Genomic DNA, 20568 nt, shown 5'->3' on the forward strand with positions numbered 1-20568 from the left:
GGAACATTTGACAATCCACGGGTTTCCTGTCCCCGCCGAGGCCACTAGTAAGATGGTAGCCCTCAGGTAAATTCAGGTATACAGACGGAGTCACAATAGCTGAAGCTGTGATAACCGAACATCACAAGATGGAGAAAGGATAACGTTTCAGTCCGTCCTGGACCATTATCCCCACACAAGACTTGATAATGGTCCAGAACAGAACGAAACGTCGTCGTTTCCCCCATTTCCTGATGTGTGGTCTGGTCATTATATAGAGGTCCATTGAGAGCCATTCTATCGTGTATTTTGAATCCGTGTGTGGCGCCTGGTGACGTCACGATCTCGCGGGTTCTCGGCGGGCGCGAGACTCCAGCAGTGGCTGGCCAGTTTTCCCTTGTGTGAGTCGTGTGATGAAATATTTCTACCATTTTCAGCGGATTTACCCTCCGTAGGTGGATTCCTCCGTGAGGAAGGCGTCGAGGGACATTCGTCTGTGAGTATAGACTGGGATAAGAGGAGGAGGGCGGCCGTTCTCTGTATTTTTTGTGTGAAAACGGGAAATGTTTTGAGAGGAGAGAGACTGGGATTCCACACGAAGGCGTCGCCTCCCCCCAAAATGTCCATTCCCGTGTGCCTATTGATTTTCAGGCTTCTAACGCCGCTTTTGACGTAGATACGGTGCTCTGCTGGTCATTTAGAGCGGGGAGAAGGTCTCTGCAGGTGACTGGAGCTTGGACATGTCTGTTTGTTTACTCTAATTTGAGATTTAAGGAGAACGGGAAACGAAGTTGTGAATTTTTCTTTCATTAAGGAAATGATTGAGAATGGGAACTGTGGCGCGCTAAAATGTGGTATTTTAGCGCTGTGTCGGCCGTTTACCGCCCTTGAACACTAATGGCCTGCTCTATAGCACTCGGGCCTACCTGTGGCAAGTGAAATTGGTGAGATAAATGGAGGGGAAGGGTGGAAATGTGCGATAACGAGTGGAGGTGAGAGAACGGCTGATAAGAAAGAAAATGGCGACATCCTCCCCCCCAAGGATATGATCTACGGGTAATGTAAATAAAATGATATTTTTCGGGTTTGTCCTCAAACTTGTTTGTCTTTGGCGATATAAAGCGTTGTTTATGGGGTGTTGGTGCTTGGGGCTGGGAGAGTGGGCTTGTTTACCTTGGTGGCTTAATGACTTGTTTACCTCATTTGTTTTGATTATTTTTTTTCTCTAAGAGATAATTTTCAGTTGGAACATTAGTGTTGTGTTAGTGCTCTTGACCGCCTGCTTCTTCACCTGTGTGCCTCACACGCTCCATTTGTAACGTTCTAAGTGCCTCTTTATTCGTGTAGTTATGAAAACTGGTTGATATTATTATTGTGTAGGAGGAAGGCATTGAACTATACCCACTTATGGTATGAACTTTGAGGTCTTATTTGAGTGCCAAATTCTACTATGAAGGCTCTTAACACTAATAAATGAAACACTAAAGTCTTGTATTAAATGATAATTTCTTTTTAGCAATATTATAGAAGTTTTGCTGGTTATAACAATCCTTTGCTATGGTTATCTTGAGGTGATTTTGGGGCTTAGCGTCCCCGCGGCCCGGTCCTCGATCAGGCCTCTTTTTTTTTTTTTTTTTTTGTTACACACCCCAGGAAGCAGCCCGTAGCAGCTGTCTAACTCCTAGGTATCTGTTTACTGCTAGGTAATAGGGGTATCAGGGTGAAAGTATGGTCAAATTTTTACATACGACCTTGTGACGCCTCATTTCCCAATTATCAAATACTACATATAGTATATACAGTATATTGCAATTTTATGATGTATTACCTTAGGCTCTGTTAGGTTCAGTTGGGTTATGTTTGGTTGGTTAAAGTAAGGTTACGTTAGGTAAGTTTTAAGGTGCGTCCGTGTGCCGTCTTGTGTACGATCTGACATATTCACATTGCTACACTTCGTTTGGGGGTGAATTTGTTTTATATATATTTTGTAAAGTTGAAAATAGAAAAAAATACAGAACTTTCTCAGGATTTGATGTTTATGGGAAAATTAATTTTGTTGTTTGTTTTTTGTTTATGGGATCCTTCAGTGTTGGTTCATCTAATGGTTTACCATAGTCAAGGACAGGAAGCCTGTGAAGCTAATATAGGGCCCCCACACTCCCAGAACCCCATCAACCAGGTACCAGGTCAACTAATGAGCTTCCCTAGGATGCAACCCACAACAGTTGCCTAACTCCCTGGGTACCTATTTACTGCCAGGTAAACATGCACACCAGGTGAAAGGAAATGTTGCCCAAACACTTCCTGTCTTTAGAATCGTACCCAGACTTTTTGGTTGTGACCCGAATGCCCGCACCACTTTGCAACAGGTCTATGAGGTAGCCGTCACTCAGATTGTTGGCTTCCCTTGGTGTCACCTGGGATGTATTTTCATTTTTTTGTTATAAAATGTGTGTACAGTATTTCCAAAAGCAAAACTGCAAAAGCAGTTTTTTATTCACTTTCTAAATTCATTCACTCTTCTACATCCATTATAGTAAGAAGATAATTTAATGTCTACTTTATATATGTAATTCCAAGAGGTAATTCTATGGACTGTTACAGTCCATAGAATTACTGTGCTACATAAATGAAGAATAAATTGATTCGCTGTACATCTTGCACAGAGTACTGATTAATATGAATTCATAAAAAAAAATTATTTTGATTAGGTTATGCAGGGTTTATTTAGAGAGTAGCACAAATGTAGCATGATTAATCTTGGTGCCTTTTTTTTTAACCCTACATAAACCATATCAAAAGAGCACATTTACTTAAGCCAGAATTTAGCATCTTAGTTTAACTACCTTAATCCTGCCAAACATAACTCTTAACATCAATCTTTTGATCACTGTTTTATCTTTTATCTCTGATTTTAATGGCTCCAGCCTTTCAGTCTATTTCTCCTATAAATCATATCAAATCAAATGTTTATTTAGGTAAGGTACATACATACAAGAGATTTTACAAAGAGTGATGGATTTATAGATAGGGCTATTACATACAATGCCTAAAGCCACTATTACGCAAAGCGTTTCGGGCATGAAATTTGTATGCCTTGCTTTTTCATCTCGGCTAAGTTGGGTCTCAGTATTCTTCGTGTTAAATACAGTACTGAGAAAGTGAATGATAACCGAATCACAACAGAAAATGGTCCGTTCTAGATACTGTGATAATGCCCGAGGACGGACCAAAACATTGTCATTTCTCCATTTTCTGATGTTGATATAGGCGTGACAACAATCGTGGGATCGGATGCGCCCAGTGTGGTTTGGTCATCATATCTTCAGTGACATTGTGACTTGTCGTTTGCACAAGAAAGTTAATGTTTTAAATGGTTCCTTTGAGCTTGCAATTATATTAACTACCTTCAGTATTTTAATCTAAAAAAAATCCCCTTATCTTGGAAATATTCTTTTTTCAAGAAGAAAATATTGAAGCTGTGCGATGGAATAATACTGGCAGTCCTTTACAAGTCCAGGGGACACGAGTCTCATCCCATCACATGGCTTCAATATTTTTTCATAGAAACCTTACATTCTCATGAGTCTATCATTTTGTTGCCCAAGTTTTTAACTTAAGTGTTGAATCTATCTTTAATTAGTTTTTAACACCATGTTGTAATTTTCATAATCATCAGTATTGTTTCCATAATGCCATTGTACTAGTAAACTCTCATCTCATTTACATATGGTCTACCTTAATACAGGGGTACCTTGGTTTAAGAGTTTAATCTGTTCCTGGAGACGGCTCATAACCCGAAGCTAATTTCCCCATAAGAAATAATGGAAAATGAATTAATCCATTCCTGACTACCCAAAAATCTCTCGTCAAACTAAATTTTATACCTAATTCATCGAAATCTACACTACAAAACTATGTTCAAGTTATTACTTACCCTTGCTGATGACTGCTGTTGGCGTATAGAAGATGGTGAGGAGGGGGGGGAGGAGGAGAGGTGTTACTGTTTGGAAGGGGAGTCCCCTTCCATTATCACATCAGGCAGTGAGGACTTCTCTGGTGTGCACTCTCTGGCAAGTTTTGCCTGCATACCACTAGGACCAGCTTGTGGCTCACTGCTTGCTTGTCTTACTAAGAATCTGTCTAAAGACATTTGTTTTTCCCTACATTTTAACACTTGTCTGTAGTAAGACATCACATTGTCATTTAAAAGGTCAATGCAACAGCTTGCTACAGCTTTATCTGGGTGAGTTTTTTCAACAAAACTTTGCAGTTCTTCCCATACTTCACACACACACTTCTTAATGAAGAAGGGCCATTCTCTACTGCCTCTACTTAACTATTTTCTTAGGCTGAACCTTACCACTGGCTTTCTTGGAACCCATTGCGAGATATATAATAACTTTTATGTTCAAATGGCCAAATATCCAACAAAACACTGTAAATCCTGGTGAAGAATTGAGGTGGGATAGTCACTGGGCACAAGGCACTGGTAAACTGAGATCCCCGTGCCACCACACGCTAGTTGGCATGTATGCATATCAACACCCTCGTATCCTGAGGCAACCCTCGTATCCCGATACAAATTTTCCGAGCAAATCCTGCTCGTAACCAGGGGTGCTCGTAAGCTGAGGTACCACTGTATATGATTATAGTACAACTTTTGTCAAAGCTCAAGGTATTTTCAATGGGTCTGACAGGATGTGGTACAGATTTTTACTCTATGCCTTCCAATTTTTTCTTTGCTTCCACCTCTTGCACTTACTGTATTTCCAGTTTTCTAAATCAACTGTGTTCTACAAAGCTCTGTTCTGTTGCTTACTCATATATATCATTGTTGTTTAATGATCGTCTTGGTTGCTGCATCTGTTGCTATTAATTCATGTACTGATGACTCCAATTTGCACTTCTCAATAACCTATAACCTATAGGAAGGGAAAGCTCTCAGCCTGCTAACAGGAGTCAGCAGTCGTCTGCTCCTGTACCCACCTGTGTGTGTAAAACTAGTAGGATAAGGCTTATCATGAGCTATGAGAAGAGAAAGCTCTCAGACTGCTAACTGTCAGGCTGAAAAGTCTAACTGGTAACTTTTGTCTTCTGTGAGTGAGTGAATCTTAGGATGGTGTTTTTTTATTTAGCGAGATTAGAAATTAGTGTAATTGCAGGCGATGAGTCACAATAACGTGGCTAAAGTATGTTGACCAGACCACACATTAGAAGGTGAAGGGACGACGACGTTTCGGTCCGTCTTGGACTATTCTCAAGTCGATTGTGTAATTATAAGTGTAATTTGCCATTCAGTGCAAAGGGAGGGCATGGGGCTTGACCCCAACAGTCCTATGACTAATTAATGCCAAGCTTTCTGGCAGTACTGTACAGTTTTTAAATTAAATAAATGTTCCTTGAACATTTGTGGTATTTCAAAATTCTGTCATTTTAAATGGCTTGTATTGCGGTCTTTTTATTCCGCAGCACTCCTGTGGAATTTAATACCACCCAATATTTTCCCACACACCTTTGATCACTTCTAAAGTATAACTTCTGAATCTGTTTTCTTGACCTCTAACCCTTTCCCATTTTCCCAAATTTATGCACTTTAGTTTTTGCAGTTTTTACTTTTTGTAGTCACTTATTCTAAAAAAGAAAAGTATATACTGTACGCCTTTCCTTTTGCTAGGGTGAAATTTCATATTATCTTTGACTCGTCTTTTGGGTTATTGTAATGTTATTTTCCCTGGGTGCCATTAACTTCCCTCCTCTCTTCCAGTTAGTTTCTGTACTTTATGTTCACACAGTTACAATTAAGTCACACAACCATTATAATTTCCTGATTTTGGAATGATCAGAATTTTTGCAGGCGATGAGTCACAATAACGTGGCTGAAGTATGTTGACCAGACCACACACTAGAAGTTGAAGGGACGACGACGTTTCGGTCCGTCCTGGACCATTCTCAAGTCGATTGATCAGAATTTTTCTTTTTTCTTTCTCTGGCTGTTCCTAGGGCATTGGTCCCTTTGTAAAGATGTATTTGACATCACTTGTTTTGCAGCCATATTGGCATCTCAAATATCTAGTAACTTTTTAATATTAATAACACTAGTACTGTACTATAATTAATTTTCTTCGGGACGACCTCATAGGTTATACTGAGGTTGCCCTAAGGCCAATTGCTGACCTTTCCCTAGGACAGCTGCCTAACTCCCAGGTACCTATTTATTGGTAGATGAACATGGGGGGAACATTATTGCATTAGGTGAAAGGAAACATGCCAAACTATTTCTGTCCTGCCCAGGAATTGAACCCAGGATCCCAATTGTGAGCTGAGAATACCTGTAAGCCAACTGTACTACAAGGCCTCTGAGACAAATGGTGCTATGTAGTCCTAAGGGGCCTGGCACTTTCTTTTGAGTGTTCCTTATCTCATTCAATTTACACACGCACATCCACGCATACACGCACGCACCTAATGACCTTGTAAGTTTAAGAGCTTCACCCTCCTGGTTTCATGCTTATGCCATATAATGTAAATATTTTACTGTACTTATTTTTTTTATGAGTCAATGCTATTACAGTATTATGTAATTTTTATAATTGTATCCAGCATTATTATCCATTGTTTTATGGGGTAAGGCAGGTGAATTATAAAGGAGGGTGGGACTGTCCAAAAATGCCTGGGGTGAAAAGTACAGTATATTTGTGGAGTGTATATGTGGGAAAGCCCAGACAAGCACTAAAACTGGGCACATTGATCCAACTTTGATATTTCTTTAGCTCTGGGTGTCAATAGAATGACAAGATTATATCAAGTCACATATAAGTTGCCCTTTTATAATATGCAGATTGCAATTCGTTTCTCAAAACCTTTCTTTACCTGAAATCTTATTTGTTTTCAGATAAATATATCATCACCTTTATATTTTGCATGAAAAATATAAACGTGTATACTGTACTGCATGCAGTATAGTATACACTTAAAAATGTTAAAAATGCAGTATACTGCGCTGTATTTTTATATGATTTAGTTCAAGTACTCATCTGGACTTTGTAGGTCTGTGTCTCAAAATAATTCTTATGTTGAAAATACTTTGTGTATTTACAAGACATGTCTTGCCATGTCTTGTAAGTCTCAAGGGTTTTGTAGTACAGTTGGCTTCGTTCTCAACTCACAATCGGGGATCGTGGGTTTGATTCCTGGGTGGGACAAATGGTTGAGCATGTTTCCTCTGTTCACCTAGCAGCAAATGGATACCTGGAAGTTAAGGAACTGTTGTGGGGTTACATCCTGGGTGAGGGTCAGTAGTTTACCCTTGGGGGGAAACCTCAATACATTTATGTAATGTATGTATGTGCATGCATGTATTGTGGATCAGTTCTGAAATTCTGATCTATAAATATAACGTATTAACATAGAATACTGAAAAAGACCGATATTGGTTAAAATGACAATACGTACCAGTATAGACATCAATAGAGCTCTAGTTTTCATATGCAGATTTATTATGACTTGACTATTGTGCCCCTTGCAGATTTAATTTCTCTTCTTGACCTTCTTGCCCAATGACTTGAGCTGGACAGTAGAGCAACAGTCTGGCTTCATGCAGGTTGGCATTCAATCCCTGACTGTTCAAGTGGTTGGACGCCATTCCTTCCTCCCATCCCATCCCAAATCCTTATCCCTTCAAAGTACTATATAATTGTAATAGCATGGCACTTTCTCCTAATAGTTCCCTTCTCTTCTTGACCTTCTAATACAGTACTGTACAGTAATTTACATTGACCATGTTTTCAATTTAATTGACATCAGATAAGTCCAGCACACTTAGACTTTAAGGTTTTGCTCCTCTCTCACTCTACCATAGTTTTGTTTGACTTTCAGGCAATGGCTTCATCTTCTATTGAGGTGTTGGGCATGGGGGGCGGGGAGGTGAAAGTAATGCTGATGGACGACAGTGCTGAAGGAGACGTTGAAGAACAGATGCATACCATTATTACTGCCAGTAATGCAGATGGACAGATGATATCTGCTGTAGAACCACAACCAGCATCCAGCCAGGAAGAGGTAAGCAAGCTAAAATTTCAAACCATGAGAAGTTTTTATGATTGTGATGTTTGTTATAAAGTCTTAACACTTTCGCGCTCTCCGCAAAGGTCACTCAGCCAACCGAATGTGCGCGCTGCGTTTTTATCGCTTAAGCGTAAAAACAAAAATGTGTATACTCTTTTTACTCTTCTGACCTTAGTTCTCATGCTACGTATTTCATTTTGGTACCAACGTGTTCGCAATAAAATTCTCTAGAAGAACATTAGTAAAATAAGTCACGAAACATATAGGGATACCAGCACCAAATAAATAACTACGTAGATGACTCGCCGTGAGCGCCCATCAGCAACAAAATGTTTTTACTCTTGGGATTGTAATCACCTCCACACTTGTTCTACAGCGTTAATTTTGGTATCAATGGACTCGCAATGAAATTCCCAACACGGTGATATGAATATAAGCGTAGAATAATGATGCAGCCCGCCCGCAAGAGTGTGGGAAGTGGTGAAATTGTTACCCGGTATCGGTGACAGGACGACGCACGGCGCTTTGAAAGTTTATACTTATTTCACTCTCATGACATTAATTTTCTATGTACGTCATTCATTTTTATGTCAATGTGTTCGCAATAGAATGTTCTATGTGCCCATAGGTAAAAAATATCAACAAAGCGTAAGTTAGAATAGCGACAAATATAAAACAACGCTGGAACATATCAGTGAGCGTCAAACACACACGAAATATTTTTACTTTTGTTATGTTTGTCAAGATTATACTTGTTGCACACAGTTATTTTTGGTTGTATATTGATCGGAATAAAATTCCCTAAACAGACATATGCATATAATACATAATATGGGGGAAGAATTACCAGTATAAACGGCTAAAGTCACCCACCTGCAACCCGTTTGGGACAAAATACCATTTGATCGAAGTTATCCACACCTTTCATGAACTTATTGTACCATGCAGCCTAGTGGTGAGAAAGAGAGCCTCATAGCGCGCAGTTTGAAACAAACCCAAAGTAAATCGGATAAAAATTGAATTTTATACAAATATTTTAAAAGTTGACATAACTTTATGTCCACTATGCGTTTACGTTAGACGAAACCGAACGCGCCGGCGCGTCCAGATAGCGCGAAAGTGTTAAACCCCTAAACTGCGCAAAATGTCATATGAAGTGTGACATTGAGCTCGGTTTTTTAAATTTTCTTAAACTGTTTTCAAATGTTTTGTACATAATCTACTAGGCAAATGCTCCAACTTTGTCTAAATGATACCAGCGTAACTTGAAAAACAAGAAAATAAATAATAATTATAAAATTGAATATTGAAAACTTCAGATTTTGAAATCGGCTGCAAAAATATATAATATCACCAATTGTTAATTTTGTGTTATTATGCTCTCAGAATAGCATATGATCTTCATTTTCATATATTTAGAATATAGGTTTTCAGTATAGTTTACTGTAAAAAAATTTGTCAATATGGCATTTGAAATATGTGCAAATTTAGACAAACATTTAAAACTCCAAACGTTTAGAGTTTATGAAAAATCAATTCTATAGGGATTGTTGAACAGACAGCTGTGCACACTTTATGTAAAAATGGGGAGAATCTGTCAGAAACTAGATTTTTGGATACTGAAGTACAGTGGGGGCCTCGATTTACGATGGTAATCCGTTCCCAGATACTGAAATATGTAAGTCGAAATATCGTAAGTCGAAAAGATTTTTCCCATAAAAATAAAAGGAAATGAATTAATCCGTTGCTGACTCCCCACAAAATTAACTTCAAAGTAAATTTTGTATCTAATTCACCCAAATCTTCACTACAAAAGTATGTACAAGTTATTACTTACCTTTACTGAGGACTCCTGTTGGCGTATGGAAGAGGGTGAGAAGTTGGTAGGAGGAGAGGTGTTACTGTTTGGAAAGGGAGTCCGCTTCCATTATAACATCAGGCAGTGATGATTTCTCTGGGGTACACTCTCTCTTACGTTTTGCCTGCATACCACTAGGACCTGGTTGTGGTTCACTGCTAGTTTGTCTCACTAAAAATTTGTCTAGCAACACTTGTTTTTCCCTTCATTTTAACACTTTTGCGCACCCCGCCAGCCACCCCTCAACTGTGCGATATGGGACCCAGGGTGTCACGGGAGCGTGCGTAAATTCTGAAAAGTGTATACTCTCCAACTTTGTCACCTTAATTCTCGTCCTACGAGATTAAATTTTGTATCATTGTGTTCGCAATAGAATTCTCTACAGCACTAAATGCATATAAACTCCAAAAGCCCGGCTAATTACCCGCAGCAAACATAAAGTGTGAACGAGTTACCCAGGAGCACGCAAACGCGATAAAATGTTTTCACTATTTTCACTCTGGTCACCTCAATTTTCGTCCTAGGTCTTTCATTTTGGTCTCAATGGGTTCGCAATAGAATTCTCTATAGGAACATTAGCATATAAAATAAAAAACCTGGTCATGCTCCAACCGCCGACGAGTTGAAGACGGGCCACGCGTTAGCTGCAAGTGAGCGCTCAGATGCCTTCCAGCTACACTCCCAATTCCCGCCCTTTTCAAGCCTTTCTTTCGCAATTTTCTTCCTGGAAGGGCCTTGTTCATGATCACTATCCATCGTGGAGTAAGCGTAGATAGTTTCTAAAGCCGCAGTAAGAAATATAGCCACGGAAAATAGCCGAAATGTTCACACGTTTGAGATGCGAGGGGAGGCAACATTGGTCACAACAGTGGAGCGAAAACAATGGGCCCACGGCGTGTGCCAAGCCGCCTGAGGGCCACGAGGCTCAACAAAGAAAATGGGAAGACATCGGCACGCATTTTAAAACCAGTCCCAAAAAAATCGGATAAAAACCTGATTTTTGGCGATTATTTAAAGTGGATGACGCAATGCTGTGTCATCCCCGGTATTACCGCCAGTAAACGGATGACGCAATGCTGCGTCATCCCCGGGCGAAAGTGTTAACATATGTCTGTAGTGATGCATCACAGTGTCATTGAAAAGGTTAAGGCAACGGCCTACTACAACTTGATTTTGGCGAGTCGTTTCAGCAAAAGTTTACGGTTCTTCCCATGCTGCACACATTTTCTTAATTTTTGAGGAAGGGATATTCTGTACAGCCTTTATGGTCCTCCTTTCATGTGTTTTCATATGTTGAACCCTTTCCCTGACTTTCTTGGGACCCATGGCGTGATATATAATAATCAGTTTTATGTTCAAAAAGCAAAAAATCGCCCCAAAAATATAATTTTTTATAAGCATGATTGCTACTAAGCGGACGACTCTAGTAAACTGAGGCAGGTCAGCCCACGCGACCGGGAACCATGCGCTCGGTTGACCCGAACGTGTATCAACAAATATCGTTAGTCGAAGACACTATCGTAAGTCGAGTCACATTTTCCAATCAAATTTATATCTTAACTCGAAATTATCGTAAGTCAAGGCAATTGTAAGTCGAGGTGCCACTGTAAGTTGAAATTCTACTTACAGGTATAATTGAAGTTGAAGTTATCGACAATGAATGAGGCCGTTCTAATTTATTAATTTACTTGTATGTTTTAATAAACATTGTTTGGCATTCGTACTCGAATATGTGAAAGTTGTAGGTCAGTGTGTGTTGAAATGAAATCAAGAAAAACTAACCCTCCAAAAAACTAAATATTGGGATAATTATAAGTTATAATGATTTAGGGGATATATATTTAGGGTATACTTTATATAAGTCAAAAAGCCCTAATCTGGTCCCTAATCATCAAAACAACCTAAAGAAACAAGGAAAATAGAGTTTGAAATCTGACAAAAATCAGCCCCCCAAAAAATCAAAGTGCCAACTTTTGAGAGTTGTGACTGATTTATTTGTTGACCAATTTCATTTTGTCTTCATATAGTTAGGGGAAGGCATGCACTCTGCACGATGTAAAGCTTATAATAAATTCAAATAATAAACAAAGAAAAAACTAGAAACTTAAAAAAAAAAAAATCCCCTAAATAAATATTTTTTGGACGTTGTTGAAAGTAACTGATAATAACATTGGAGAATGTATTTATATGATATACCTTGAGGCTACCTTGAGGTGCTTCCGGGGCTTAGTGTCCCCGCGGCCCGGTCGTCGACCAGGCCTCCTGGTTGCTGGACTGATCAACCAGGCTGTTAGACGCGGCTGCTCGCAGCCTGACGTATGAGTCGCAGCCTGGTTGATCAGGTAACAGGTTGATATATAACAAAATAGAACATAATATCATATTTATTCATTATTATTTGTGTTATTATGTATTACTCAGCAATGCTATAAAGGCACCAACTGTATATCCACTTTGTGGACACTTCTTACTACTATTGTTCTCTGTGCATCAGACAGGTGCTTGCATCTCTTTATTATTGCTTTATCCATTAGTTCCACTTAATAGGAGCTGTTCTCTTTATCAACAAAAACATTAGTCTAAAATCAATTTCTGAAAATATTTTGATGAAAGTTTCATGACACTGAAGCCAATAAGTCGAAGATCTGTTTTAACATTTTGTAAGAAATTTTACATAATTCAAATATTTTTCACTTCCCTGCCCCCCCTTATGATGTGCAGTTTAAAGGTTAAATGTGTCACCAATAATATAGTAAATTTGTTTGTTTAATTTTTTTTATATTAGATGTCATGCTCATAATTCTAAATTATTTCAGGACTTCCCAGACATGGAAAGTGAATTTCACACCCTTGAAGGAATGGAACCACCACCAGGCACTATCATATTCTCTCCACAAGACCTTATGAGACCAAGCAAACCCATGGGCCGGGGCAGAGGCAGGGGAGCACGTAGTGGCTTGGCATCCATCAAACAAGAGCCTGGAGGCCCTTCGACATTTAGTGGTAATCAAACCTTGGAAATGCCTGTTTCTTGTGAAATTTGTGGCAAAGTGATGATGACAGGAAAGACACTTGTACAACACATGGCCATACATTCTGATCTGAAGCCATTCCAGTGCCCACATTGCCCTAAATCGTTTGCCCGCAAAGTACATCTTCAAGGACACTTGGTAGTACACGGAATTGAAAAGCAGTTTGAGTGTCCTGTTTGCCACCAAAGATTCAGTCGTCAAGATTGTGTTAAGGTACACATGCGTCTCCATGACAAAAGTAAATGTGTATATTGTGATGTGTGTCACAAAGCTTTTCTCACAGTTGGGGCTTTAAATATTCATCTTCGCATTCACAGAGGTGAGAAGCCCTTCAAATGTCATCTCTGCAGTAAATGTTTCACTCAGAAAAATCACCTCATTACCCACATCAAACGTCATACAAAAGTAACTGATGAACATTTTACCAAAAAATTGGGGCCTCGGATGTTCAAGTGTGAACATTGTCCTCGTTCATTTATCCGGTTAAGTGATTATGAACGGCATGTCCAGTGGAATCACGGTGCTGTGGCTGATGGTAGTATTCTCGATAAACTGCCCACAGTTGGCAATCTTCTGGATGGAGAACTCAGGCAAACTGGCCTTGCACCACAGATATTCAAAGCTCCCAAAGATGCACTGAATAGCAAACCAAAATCCCGAAGATCTAAGAAGGTAATGTGCACAACCTCAACTCAAACGGACGAAGAAGGTGGTCGTGTCATTATTCCACGGCAGTATCAAGGACAGGTGTCTGCAAGCACACAGGTCTCTGCACCCCCTACACCACGTCCAGCAGATGATGACATGTATGAGAATGATATATTTGATGAAGGTATGGACCGCAATTACAGTTCGGATGAAGAAGAGGAGGACCAGCAGCAACAGACAGGAGAAGACGAACATATAGATAGAAAAGTTTTTGCTATGCCTGATTCAGAAATGGCATCTGATCCAATACAAGATGCAGCATTTGATGCAATAGTTCAAGGAAGCTCAAAACCATCTCAAGAGCATGTTGAAGAGGGTACACAAGATGCACATAGAGTATTACAAGAAGTGGTTTCATCTATGGCCAAACAAGGTTTAGTTACAAAATCACCAGATTCAAGATTAGAAGAGACGGTACTGGAAGAGGAAAGTGACGTGGGAGAGAAAGTGGCCAGTATTGAAAGAGAAGACCAGGAAGGGGTTTCGCAAGATACTTCTCCAGAATTTAATGCCATTAACAGAGTAGAAATTCAAGAGGAATCACAAGATGGACAAACAATGGAACCAATAATAAGAGAAGGAAATAGAGCAGATGAAGCACAAGAGAGTGAAAATAATAACCAAATTTTAAATATGCCAGGCCTTACAGCTAGAAGTGAAAATACTTACATGCCCGTAAGGAGAGGGAGAGGGAGAGGTAAGAAGTACAGTCCATATGGACTGTCAGGGGCTGCTGAATTGCGTGCGATAAGAAAAAGTATGATGAAAAACCTCTTGGTCGCTGATCCATTAGAGGTCAAGGGTTCAAACACTTCAGAGACTGAAGATTCAAGAACGAACAGTGGAGCAGATGTAAAAAATACAAACATTACACCTGATGAGGGAGAAACAGAGGGGCGAGGTAAACGTTTGGCCAAAAACAAGCAGCATGGAAAAGATTTTGTATGTAATATGAAGAACTGTGAAACATGCTTCTCCTCACCAAAGCCAGGTGTGAAGACCCAAATCAAAGTTAAAGTTAAGGTGAAGGAAAAAGATTCTCCAGAGAAACCTGAAGTAGTAGTACCGGCGAGAAAAGTTGTACCTGTTGCATTTTACGACCCAGTGAAGCAAATATTAAAAGATATTACAAGACAACCAGAGAAGCGGCCAGTTAATATGACAAATACAGGTCACAATATGAGCAGCAATCCAGAGAAATCCCAAGATCATGGTGTTAAAAGAATGAGAATAGAGAATAGGTTAGAAGAACCTAAAATGAAAGTTGGCAATCGGGTTGGTTCTTACCCTGTTGATATTACAGCTAACCCTCTTAGTAACAAGGCAAAGAAGGAAGACTACTTTGTGACGTCTAATAACTCTGGCAATATAGTTTCACCGCCTGTTGAATTGATGTCATTTTGTATTCCCACATACTCCTGTAAATTGTGTAGTAGAGAATTTAGATTTGAAGGCAAGCTTCATCGTCACATAGAGTCAGTACATCAAAATAAGGCAATTTTTTCCCCGGATGTGAAACCAGGTCGTGGTTCCAGCAAGTTAATTCCCAGCACCAGTCAACCAACAATTATGCCAAATCCTGCACCACCTTTGGAGCCTGAAAATCCGGAGATAGCAGCATTACGATCAGAGTGGGATGACGATGATGAAGACGATGGCTTAGAACCAGCAGCAGTCAGTTCTAGTGCTGCAGTTACCAGTTACACAGGTCCTCATCCAGTCATGACCATAGTAACTCGTGAAATAGCACCAGTGACCACAACTGTTACTGATGTGTACAGCTCTGGTGTCAAAGTTAATATGAATAAATTAGCAGGGCTTCTTCCACAGGTTGGTAAAACCATTCCAGTAGAATGTGAAGGGCATAGAGTAAAGAATGAAATCAGCACCCCAATTTCATCAGTAGTATCAGTAGTTGAACAATCACATCCAGAAACTATCATGGCTGATACATTGGACATGAAATGTCGACGATTGTTGGAAAAGTTATTTGATCATGACTTGCTTCTTGGCTGTGGACTGTTAGAAGAGCATGTATCTGTAGTGCTGGGTAGGGTTCTGCAGCATTATGGTGTAAAGATGATTGAAGACTATGGTCAAGGGCAATACGAAGTACTCAAGTACAACTTATGGCGGTTAATTGAATGGAAAGTTACAATGGAACAAATGGAAGAGTTTTATACTGCTGGTAAGAGTGTTGAAGAGATGATGGATGACATAATGAATGAACAAGTGCCTCTAGTGTCTCACCACTTTGTACCACATGAACAGGCAGCTCAGGGACATGTACAGGTGAGCCAGGCTGGTCAGGTGGCACAAGTAGAGGCTGTAGATGTTGGTGATGGCCAGATGGTGCTGCAGCACGTAGCTGGGGTACTGGGAGGTCAGATCAATTTGCCTGAAGGCGTTACACAGGTGGTACTCTCCCAGGATGTCTCGCCCGATCTCCTTCAAGGAGCTCACATAGTCACTATTGATCCTACCACAGGCCAAGTGATTTCACAAGTAACTGCTGACCAAGTTATTCTAGCTGACAGCATCGGTGATGAACTGGAACAGCAAGTTGCAGCACTGGATGGCCAGGTAGTGGTGTCCCAGGCTCATGTGGTGAATCAGAGTGTTAGTCAAGGAAACATAGTGGTAACTCACTCATCTGCTATGCCAGTTGAGGCGAATCACACACACATAAGTCATGGTCAAGTCATAGTGCACGCAGCACCCCCACAACACGGTGTTAAGATGGAGACTGCAAGTAGCAGTGTGAGCCATCACCACCACCACCACCACCACCAACAGTGAAGTTGGCTTTACAACACCACTGCCCTGTACAAAATGACAAGATGCTTAAAAAAGACTTACTGTTAAGCTTTCTATATACATTATATAGATAATTCCTGATGGCTGATCTTGTCCCACTATAAGTTGACTTATGCAGTTTTATCACATTTACATACGGCTGTAAAGCTAAAGTTTTCAAGGAAATTTGCAGATGTTTCCTCAGGTTTCTTGTAAATATATTCAACAATTGGCTATGATAAATTGTGTAGTGAGTGCCTTTCTTTACAAAACTACTGTATGCATATCCACTTCTGTTCCCTTTAAATAATTATTGTATACTATTTATAAGTTAAATATATTGACAACTGGTGAGCTAATAAGGAACTGGTTATTCACAAAAGTATTAAGTAATTTGAGGCATTCCTCTGTACTTAGATGTGTTTGTATTTGTTAAATATATTTGAATTTAATTAAATTATTGTAAATTGGTTAAATCTTCAATTTATGGTTCCTTTTTTCTACAGTTGTGTGACATTCAAGTGTGATATGAAAATACACATACTTGCACTTTATTTATATTCTAATAAAGATGATTAAATATAACATTGTACTCTGCCATTTTCCTAAACAAATATTAAAAAATATTAAAACCTGATGTGAACTTACTGTAAACTGTACCTGCCCCTCTAGTGAGAGTAAAGCTACCTGCTTACTTTATGATAATTCCAAGAGCTACAATCCTATTAAGCCAGGGTGTTCACTTCTGAATTTTAAACAAAAGCAATACAATACAGTACAGTATTCTGAAGTGTTGCGTTAAACCATTGTGCCCCAATTCTTTAATAAACTAAAGTACTCTTGTTACAAAAACAAATTTCAGAGCTTATACCTTACAATTATTTAATACAGGGGGCACATCACATGGTACCAGTTTGTTACCATAGATTTTAGGGGACGTGATTTAATTGATGTACTTAATGCATAAGGAAAAAGTACTCTGCCAGTACTGTGTGATTATATAGCACTTTGAAGGGATATGAGGACAAAGTTTAGGTTAATATACATATAGGGATTAAATTGAAATGCAGCTTTTTGTAAAAAATACTGTATTGTAATTAAAAATACAACATTCACAATATCATTTAAATGTGCTGGCTGAGGTTCTTGCAAACGTTAATTTATAAAACCAGATTAAAGATGACATTTAATTCACAGTATTGTAACTGTGTATTACAATACCTGTGTATACAACTCTTCACATACCATTCTTAATCTATCTCAGCTGTTTGGTGAGAGTCTATTTTCTTGAACACGTACTAATTCTTTAATATTTATAAATTCCGTACCAAAATGTGGACATTAGCAAACAGCTCGTGTCAACCATTGTGTGTGTGATGGGGTCGCGGCCTCCACAATAAGGGCAACTTATTCACTTCATGATGCTGGAGAGAATGTTTAGGTAATTAATCTGAAGTGAATTTGGTGGTAAGCCTTTGGAACAAAATCTAAGGCTACACAGAGGGGAACAAGGGAATCCTTTCCCTCCACAGGATGATACTTGGAACACATGACATGTAAATGTAATGTTGTCTCAGGATTATTGTATCGTTTAAAAACTTGTGCTGGTGAACAATTGAAAAATAACTTCCTAAAATATTCTTGATACTACAGTATCTATATACAGTATATATATGTAGCTATGATGCCTTACTTCCTTTCTAGGTTTTATTGGTTAATAAAAACCGATTAAGGGGCAGTCATAACCAGTTTCTCGAGGAGACTTAACACCCATCAAACTTTTCACTTTCAAGCAAGTTGACCCCTTCCTGCCATGCTTGATTCCTTATCATTCCCTAATTTCACCCTTGTATACCCTTCTTGCTAAATATTTCCAAGGCATTCTACAAACATTGTGTTTGGAACACCATACTTCTAAATGTATTGTGTTTCATGCACTCCACATTTAAGTTCCTCATCCCTTTTGCTCATACTATGTACTGTACTTATGTACTCCTTTGCTATATCTATGCCACATAGATCAGTGGCTTTTCTCAAAAAGCCAATTACCAATGCTTGCACACTACAGCATTACCCCCTCTCTGTACCCAAGCTTCAATTCCATTATCTCAGTCCCTCATCTTAAAACCCATAACAACATTCGTTCCTTTCATTAATTCTTGGTATTCACCTGCTACCACTCCCCCCACCCTCCCCTTACGGTTTTTACTCGTGCACCCTTTTCACCATATGTCAGAATGTTCCCTTTTCCAAGATGGGTCTGACTCAAAGGTTGCATTCCAAATAATATACATATAATATTGAAAATTCAGTATATTTTCTATATTGGTACATATACATTTAATATGATTATTTTTATTGTAGAGTTTGACAAATTTAATAGCAATAAGAATGTTGATGGATTTTAAAACTTGAATATTCATTAGTATTCCAACAGTTTGAGTCCGTGGTCCCAATTAACCCTTCCGCCCTGGGCAAAATTTCCACCTGGTTACAAACCTCTGTACTGAGTATTTACCTATTCACAGCTTCTCTATTGTTTTATACTTAGTAATGTTAAACTGATCTTCCACCAACTCCAGTCTTTCCAAAACATGCTAATACAGTATAGCATTTTCTTCATTTCTAACTTAAGATATTCACCTTACCTATTGATAACATGATTCACAGCTTTCAAAACAATCTATCCCGCCGCATAATTCTAATTATCGCCTTCATTTCCACACCATTACTATCTTTACCCCTTCCTCGAAAATAATTTATTATTTCTCACAAAATCCTCATATTAATATGATGCTATGAATACATATTATGACAACATATACTGTACTATATTCCAATACAGTATATCCAAATCCTGAATGTTGCTCTCTCTCAGCACCCAGCTTCCTAAAAGGGGTGGCCCCCTCGTGTATAATTTATTCCCATATAAAATGCCGTCAAGTAAAAAAATGAAGTATTTGAAACATTAGTCATAAAATTCTTGAAGCTAGTTTGGTTATCAGGGAACTTTTGCACTCATCTCTAATTTGCACTGAAGCACAAGCATGCCTGGAAAGAATAAGGTTAGTGTCTGCAAGTATAGGAAGTGTGGAAGCAACAGGACAAGATGACAGAGTACAGTACTGTAAGAAGTGTTTTATCTATATTTAGTAACTTGTGCCTCCCAAAACACCAACAGACATAAAATCTGCTAGACAACTCTTATCAAGTCGGGAATCCATGATTACAGTCGACTTGTACATCTTCCTTTGAAATACTATGACATCCATTCTAATGTCCAACCTATTCTGTATTTCTGGGGGAAGTCTCTTGTGGCTCCCTGAAGCTAGTATACTGACACAGTGCCAAACTATTAGGTTTCATCAGTCATGGAGTTCTTATTGGCCTACTGGGGACCACAAGCCAGAACCTGGCCCCCTCAGAGAAGCGTGGGGCAGTGGCTCTATGAGTAATTTGTATATGTAAATGTTTTCTTGTCAGTCACCAATGAAAGGCACCCAGAAAATAAATTTGTGTAACTAGATCGCGCTAGTTACACACATTGTTGATTACAATGTTGGGGAAAGTTCTTTTGGCAGTTTTGGGGCTGCAGTCTCATTTCTAATCAAACAGCGATCTGTTTTGTTTCACTGACTTTCAGGGTGCCTTTCCTTGGTGGTGGCAGACATGAATAAATTTAAAAAAACAAAAAAACAAAATTAGAGCCACTGCTCCCTATGCCTATCTGAGAGGGCCAGATTATGGCTCGTGGATTTTTTCGTGGAAACATCTCAGAACCCGAGATGTTTTCTGAGTAAAATCTTACCTAGATTGCTGCATCAAGTGACTCTTAAGGGCCATCAAGTGATCTTACCTTGTAGGCAAACAGAACTCCGTGACTGATGGCACCTAGTAGTTTGGCACTACTGTACAGAATATCAGTATATTAGCTTCAGGGAGCCACCATGGCTCATTCAGTAATTGGCATTACATTAATTTCCATTTTTTTTGGTACCCTATGCCAACACATCTGTCTGTTATGTAGTCTTGCATCATCCATATACAGTACAATGTAGAGTTTATCTTTCTGAGCTAATCCCATCAGTTGCTCCATAAGATAAGATCTAACTGGGCCTAATGACCAGG

At 39.1% G+C, this 20568-nt stretch overlaps 1 protein-coding gene across 5 annotated transcripts; it reads left to right on the forward strand.

Annotated features, from left to right (window-relative positions):
* Nucleotides 1–317: 317 nt before the first annotated feature.
* LOC123758426 (uncharacterized) lies at nt 318–17025 on the forward strand. Of its 5 annotated transcripts, none has more exons than XM_045742830.2 (3): nt 318–475; nt 7858–8040; nt 12721–17025. In XM_045742830.2, exons 2-3 carry the CDS (start codon nt 7861–7863, stop codon nt 16441–16443), a joined length of 3903 nt encoding a protein of 1300 aa, XP_045598786.2. In that variant the 5' UTR covers nt 318–475; nt 7858–7860; the 3' UTR covers nt 16444–17025. The 5 variants fall into 5 exon arrangements, with proteins under 5 accessions (XP_045598786.2, XP_045598787.2, XP_069178918.1 ...); XM_045742831.2 differs by lacking the exon at nt 318–475 and adding an exon at nt 541–1035; XM_069322817.1 differs by lacking the exon at nt 318–475 and adding an exon at nt 543–702.
* The last annotated feature ends 3543 nt before the right edge of the window (nt 17026–20568 follow it).

The sequence above is a fragment of the Procambarus clarkii genome, chromosome 11 (genome assembly GCF_040958095.1).
Source record: "Procambarus clarkii isolate CNS0578487 chromosome 11, FALCON_Pclarkii_2.0, whole genome shotgun sequence".
Classification (NCBI taxonomy): Eukaryota; Metazoa; Arthropoda; class Malacostraca; order Decapoda; family Cambaridae; genus Procambarus; species Procambarus clarkii.

Coding starts and splice junctions, on each gene's coding strand:
- LOC123758426 (XM_045742830.2), top strand. CDS start 7,861: ATGGCTTCATCTTCTATTGAGGTGTTGGGCATGGGGGGCGGGGAGGTG. Junction 8,041..12,720: donor CAGCATCCAGCCAGGAAGAG/GTAAGCAAGCTA, acceptor AAATTATTTCAG/GACTTCCCAGACATGGAAAG.